At 34.8% G+C, this 7,259-nt stretch overlaps 1 protein-coding gene across 1 annotated transcript; it reads right to left on the bottom strand.

Moving 5' to 3' along the window:
- Positions 1-2,465: 2,465 nt before the first annotated feature.
- Positions 2,466-5,659, bottom strand: LOC108344041 (probable inactive receptor kinase At1g48480). The gene is made up of 2 exons (XM_017582503.2): positions 4,000-5,659; positions 2,466-3,533 (listed from the first exon to the last, which is right to left on the bottom strand). Exons 1-2 carry the CDS (start codon positions 5,402-5,404, stop codon positions 2,890-2,892), a joined length of 2,049 nt encoding a protein of 682 aa, XP_017437992.2. The 5' UTR covers positions 5,405-5,659; the 3' UTR covers positions 2,466-2,889.
- Between the last annotated feature and the right edge of the window lie 1,600 nt (positions 5,660-7,259).

The raw sequence follows: 7,259 nt of genomic DNA, 5'->3' as shown, positions 1-7,259 counted from the left end.
TACATTTTTTTTTTATTTTAAAAAAAAGATACGTTTTTTAGATTAAATTGTAATATAATAACGTAACAAGACATTTTTTAGCTATACAAACAAATATAATTACTATTATAATGCATTAAAATTTAAAAATAAATATAATTAGATGCGAGGTTGTGAAATCAGATCCTGACAATTCATGTAGAAATGTTCAAATTAAGAAATGTGCCTATTTAATTGTGCCGAAACTTAACTGAGTAAAATTGACTACTGTTTTCTAAATTTGATTCCGATCTCATGTTTTATTTCTTTCTTGGCAAAGTTATAAAATTAAGGTTAAGTTGAAATCACTTTTCTATAAACACTTACAGAAGAAGAATACAAGGAGATAAAATAAACTGAGTTTTTCTCTAAATTAAAATTAAATTATTTATTTAAGTGTTATTAATTTCTCCTAAAAACTAAGTACATAAATTATAACTTTAACTTATAAAAGAAACACTTAATTTTTTCTCTCTCTAATGAATACTAAGAAAAAGTTCTTTCATGCTGCAAGAATTTTTTTTTTTACTTTTCAACTTTTTTTTTCTTTTCTAGAGATAACATTTTCATTTATCATAATCTTTCAGCTATTGAACAAAGTAGACATAAATTTAATACCGTATTTACTCTCCAGAGTTGACTTGAGTGAATTTTTTTTGTTACAACTATACCAATGCTTTATGTCTATCTGTGGTTACTATAAATGCCACACATTTTGAAAGAGATTGCAGATAATAGGACAACAATAGCCAAAAGAGACAAGAGCATACCATGTTGAAGTAACATGGTGGCATTTCAATCTTTTCTTCTCCCTCTTCACTTTATCTTTCATTTTTTTTTTCTTTTTTAACCATGATAACTAGAGTCTGGCTTGTCCAAAACCCTCAATATATTTTCACATTTTTTTATGTGAATTAGAAAAAAAATTGTGGCAGAAGAAAAACTATGTATCCATGTTTAATAACGTGATGAAAAAATTAAGTTGAACACAAAAAGTGGTTAATCAGATTTTACTTATTTTTCAACCTAATTAGATTAACATGAAATGAATCTGTAAAAGGTGGTACTGTTTATTTTCAACCTTACCTATATGGAGTCCCTGAAAGTATTAACAAAATTAGAATATGAAAGAGGGTGTAGATCACTGAATGGCAAAAAACTATGATCATGAACCACTATGAAGTAGCAGTAGGCATGTAGGACCACTTTCTCAAGAAGGATCACTTTAAACTGCACTGCCCCATCCACTATGTGTGTGTACTCTATTTTTTGGTCCACCATAAAGTCACAATTATAATCACATTCACAAATACATAACCTTAGTTATATGAACTTTTTCAGTTTGGCCTATACTGTACTTACATGAGCAAATTGTTTCAACTGCCACACATTGTCAAGGTTTGATTTGATGTTTATGTTTTAAATGTTACATCATGGATGAGAAAGCTCAAGCTTAACTCTTGCCAATAATACCAAAATTTTCTTATACGGGGGACAAATCTAGCTGACATTTCAATACACACTATAAAGGTTTACATTTTCTTGAGAATCAAAATAGGCTATGCTTACAATTACATCAGATGACAATTGTTTTGTTGAAAATCATGTTGAATTAGTCAAAGTAGACATTAATGCTTAAAACCTTATTCCTATGTTTTTTTTTATATAATCGAATTATCTGTATAAAACATCATATCATATCATATCAAACTTTTTACACATGGCCACAGCTGTTTGACCTTAGACTTTTGCACATCAAATGACACCTTTTGACAGTTTATCCCTCCAAGCCTTCAGCCTCACGCTTGAGCTAAAAGATGTTTTTGTTAATATTCTTTTTGATGGAAGAACACTAGATTTTATGCCCAGGACAAGAGTCTCAAACTTAAAACCTCATTTCAAGTTAAAGAGAAAATAGGATGTATAAGTTCTATTATACTATTCTATATCTTTTTGTTTTCTAAATTGTGATTTTTGTTTTCCTTGAAATTCATGGATGTAATTCTTCTTTCCAGCTGTATTAACTAATTTGTCAAACAATGAAAGAAAACCAAAATCAAGTTATATTTTAAGAACAAAACCATACTTAATCCATCCAATATATATATTCTTGACTTTTAAAGTTATGTTTATTGATTAAAATACAAAAACAATTGTCTTGACAATTCATAGAAACAAAAACTTGGTAAAAAAGTATAAAGACTGATTAGAAAACACTACGATTAAGGAATTGGTGTGATATGAGGCTGAAATTTTGAAAAGTGGTGAATCTTAATTCACCTATCAACCGAAGGGAGAGTTAATCAAAGTTGGTTCTAGGTATAAATCATCCATATTGTCTTTACAAGGTGGGGTCACTACATTTGAAGACATGCTACATGCCACCTATAGGACATTACAACCAACCATGAAAGCGACCATATGATCACAGTGTCAGCAGAGAAAAGTGTCACAAAAAGAAAAGGCCAATGTTAAAAGCAAAGTTAATAATTACATCAACCAGAATCCACCGGCAATAACTAATGGAATAGATATCTCACTCCCTCATGGTAGAGTAGATAGATAGGAAAGAAAAACAGGGGATAGTACAATTGAGATTGGAAGAAAATTAGATGAACTTCCTTTGATACTTTTGATGATATTCTTCTTCTGTCAGAATTGAAGTTTCATTTCAGTGATCAATGTCCATGTTTATTGCAAACCTTTATTATGTCAATTACTAATATAAAACTCCAATTCTGATAGAAAAATAACACCAAAAGTGGCCAAAAAAACTCATCAAGTTTTGTCTTAAGAAAATACAACATAAGCACATGACTCATATGTGGAAGGGGGGGTTTTGACAAAGCCAAGAAGATCCTTTACACAAACTCATCTAGATGACACATCTTCTAGATCATCGATCAAATCAGGTTGATGAATTTGGTCTTGAGTACCCTCTTTCATGGTACTACTAGACCTATGAAACTCTTCCATGCGTTGTCTCACTTGAGACATTGAAGGGCGGTTTCCAGGGTATGGAACTACACAATCCACTGCAAGTTGCAACAACTGAACCATTTCCTCTTCAGAATTCTGATACCTAAGGAGTTCAATATCAAACGCCTCTGAACTCCATTCCTCTCTAACCACTGATTGGACCCATCTCGGAAGGTCCACTCCTTCCTCATTCAAGAGGGTATGTGTAGGAGCCTTTCCAGTCAGAAGTTCCAAGAGCAACACTCCAAAGCTGTATACATCAGCCTTCTGAGAAACTCGCCGTGGATCGGTTACTTCGGGGGCACGGTAGCCGGCCACCCTGTTGGGTGTGGATGAGGGGCCAACAAGGTGTGCAAGCCCAAAATCAGACACCTTGGCATCATAGGATTTGCTTAGGAGGATGTTGGATGACTTTATGTTTCCATGGGAAACACTAGGCCCTTGTGAATGTAGGTACTCGATGCCACGAGCAGCTCCTAATGCAATGTCTGATCTCATTTCCCAATTCAACGGTGTCCTACCAGCTCCTTTGTTTCCTGTGATGATACAGAATTATAACTTAAACTTCTTTCTTTTTGCTAGTGTTCATGCCAATCAATGACATGACACACTATTTCATGTTAACACAGTTGCAACAAAGAGGTCTGTGTAGTGTAGGAGTTTGAAAGCTTATGCCAATTTACATATTTGGTTACACTTCTGTTATGTAATGTCCAGATATGGCCAAAGCCACAAACTATAATATGCAATGCAAACAAATTATGATTCATTCTTAAAGAGTGCTACTACGTACACTCTCTTCCCTCTTCCATTGTCAATTATGCATTCTCCAAAAATGAACACAGTAAGGCAAATTGCAGAAATCGTTCTACAGAAAAAACTCATACCAAAAACAGCAAAGAAAACATCAAATCACAGCCACAAAAATTCAAGACAACCGAATTATGTGCATGTTTAAACTGAGCATGTGATAGCATCAAACTAAAGTGAGGCTGAACTCACCATGCAAAATTGCAGATAGGCTTCCCATTGGCATGTAATCATGAACAAGAAGCTTCTCGTCCCTGCTATAATAGTAAGCCCTGAGAGGCACCAAATTCTCATGATCCATCACTCCCACCCCATCAATCTTCTCCTTAAACTCCTTCTCCGAAACCGTCACATCCCTCAGCCTCTTCACAGCCACCACAGGCCCTTCCTCTAAAACAGCCTTATAGGTGGTCCCAAAAGTTCCTTTTCCCAACACCTCTGCAGAAGCCCTTAGCAAATCCTCCAAATCAAACACCTTCACTTTATTCCCATAAAACAACAACTTCTTATCTCCACCACTTCCACCGCCAACTCCATTCCCACCCACTGCCGCCACTGCCGCCGCCGCCGCCGCCGCCGCTGCGGCCACCGAATCCCCACCACCACCACCACCACTCTCCACATTACCACCCTCAATTCCCACCTCCCCATGCTGTTGAGGTTCCTCCTTCAAGCCCACCACGTTGCTAACATTATCAACACTCCTAGTCTTGTTCCCACTTCTACACAAAATAATCAAAGCAAAGAGAACCAACAAAAGAGCCACCACGCACCCAACAACAATCCCTGCAATTGCACCCCCAGAAAGCTTCCCCTTCTTCTTTCCCCCTCCAATCACACTCCCTCCACCTCCTCCAACCCCACTTGAATTTGAACTCCCATTTACACCACTCTCGCCACCTCCATCATCCCAGGGACAAATCCCAAGTGGCTTCCCACAAAGGGTATTGCCCAAAAACGAATCTTTATCAAAAGTCTGCAACTTTTTAGGAACAGAACCGTTTAACATGTTGTAAGAGACATTAAACTGAGCCAATTCACCGAGTTCCTCCAAACCGGGTATCGAACCAGTGAGCCGATTATTCTCAAGGAAAAGGGTCCTCAACCGGGTGAGGTTCCCGAACCGGTTCGGAAATGGGCCGGAAAAGTTGTTGGAGGCCAAATTGAGCCGGACGAGGCCAGTCATGCCGGAGAGAAACGCCGGCACCTCGCCGGCGAAGTGGTTCTGTTGGAGGAATAGGTTGCGGAGGGCGGTGCAGGCAGCAAGGTCGGCCGGGAGGGTGCCAGAGAGGGAGTTGACGCGGAGGCTGAGGGTGTGGAGGTTGGGGAGCTCCGGGAACACACCGTCCGGAAGCTCGCCGGAGAGAGCGACGGCAGGGAGGTGAAGCTCCACCACGGTGGCATTGGCGGCATCGCATTGGACGCCGGGCCAGACGCAAGGCGAGCGGAAGGTGGTGTTCCAGAGGAGCGTACGGCCGCGCACGGCGGAGCGCAGGGCGAGGAGCGCCGCGCGCTCCGACGAGAGGTCGGAGAGTGTTGAAGAAAAGAAGGAAAAGAGAAAGAGAATGGTGGGAAAGAGTTTGTGAGAACGTTGCATTGTTGTTATGTGTGCTTTTGGTTTGAGAATTCAGACACTCCTAAGTAGTTCTGTTTTTCTGGTGTGTGTGTTTTGATTTTAGAGACATCAAAATAAAGTTAAAACGTGTGAATAACAAGATTTGTGCATTGGTGTTAGATCGATGATGTTGTGAGAGAAAGAAAGTTGGTAAGAAGAGGAAGAAAATGTGCATTGATAGATATACACAGATACTCACTTTTTGTATTTGATTTCACACATATCAGTCTTCAAACGAGTGAATTTATGAATATGATCATGTAAAACTACTAACTATTATTTACATCTTTCTGAAACAATTTATAGATTAAACATAGAGTTTAATTAGAATATGTTAGGAACTTAGGAAACAGACACCTTTCATTACTATGATCATTAATTAATGTAGAAAACCTTCCATTAAACCACCCTCTTTTCTGATTGCTGATTCTCCTGTTATTTCACAAACTTCTTTTTGTATAACTTCTATCAAAAGAGGAAACTTTTTTTAAGGAAAAAAGTGATTTATTTAAATTTAAATGTTTTTTTAAAATAAATAATATAATTAGGTTTAAATTTTACAATGAATGAAGAATTGTAAACTTGAACTGGGTCAAACTTATTAAATAGTTTATATATTGTGATTAACGTATATGATAATATGAATAATTCTTTTTGAAAATATGTTAAAAGTTATATTAGAATATATTTTTCATTCCGTCGTGAATGGACATACATGAAAAGCTATTGGCTTTTATAATTATTTTTTATAATTCTAGCCTTGATTGTTTTTATTTAGTTAACAACGACATTTTATATTAATAATAATTTAACAAAACTAAATTCTTTTAATATCAAATGACTCTAGAAAGAAAGAAGAATAAATAATTTATTAAAGGATGATGTTGAATGTTGTGTGTTGAGTCAGGCTGTCAAAACGAAACCCTACCTGCATAGTAAAGTGAGTGATGCAATTTTTTTTTAATTTTTGAACGGAAATTTTTCAATCTCCATGAGATTTTAATGAAAAATTAGTTAAAAAAAGTAAAACATCATTAAAAATGTTTTTGAAAATATGCAATTGGTCGTATCTATAGTATACTTAAAAAACATCATTGTACGATTTTTGCTGATTCAAAAATAATCTGCTGGTGTATGTGTTTAATTTACTGTTTGTATATGACTTTTTTTTGTTTTATATTTGGGTCATCCTTTCATGCAATAGTAAAGAAAATGATATGTTTTTTTTTATTTAGATAAATAAATAAAATAATGTAATGTATAATCGAATTATAAATAATTAATGTATAGATAAACACCTTTAATTTTTTTATGTTATAGTTTTAATATCGAAATATTTGATTTATAATATTATCAATTTAGTTGGTAGAGTACGAGTTTTAATACTAAAATTTTGTTATATATTTGATTTTGTGAAGAAAGCCACACGTTTATCTACAAAATAAGATGATGTCATACCAATAGATAACAGCATTTTTTTTCTAGTAATGTTGTGTGTAATCTGTACTAGTAGCTATTTTACATTATTTATTTTATGTCATAATTAGTTTATCCAATATTCAAAATTAAAATTTATAAGTTGGACTTAATTCTATAAATTTATATTAGATACTTAAAAATTCACAACTTGGTAGTTTAAATTTTATAGATTATTAATATAATGCAGTTGGTTAGTTAAGTATGTTGATACATTAAAATAATATATTTATACATTAAAAGATCATGAACTATATATGTACGAGTAAAAAGGAAGAATTGGTTCAAACATTGGTTTCATATTTGTTTCAAACGCAATCTTTAAGAATGAAAAACAAAAAACAATATTAATCATTACTTG

The sequence above is a fragment of the Vigna angularis genome, chromosome 8 (assembly GCF_016808095.1).
Source record: "Vigna angularis cultivar LongXiaoDou No.4 chromosome 8, ASM1680809v1, whole genome shotgun sequence".
In the NCBI taxonomy this organism is placed as follows: domain Eukaryota; kingdom Viridiplantae; phylum Streptophyta; class Magnoliopsida; order Fabales; family Fabaceae; genus Vigna; species Vigna angularis.
This window is presented reverse-complemented; position numbering and strand designations above follow the sequence as displayed.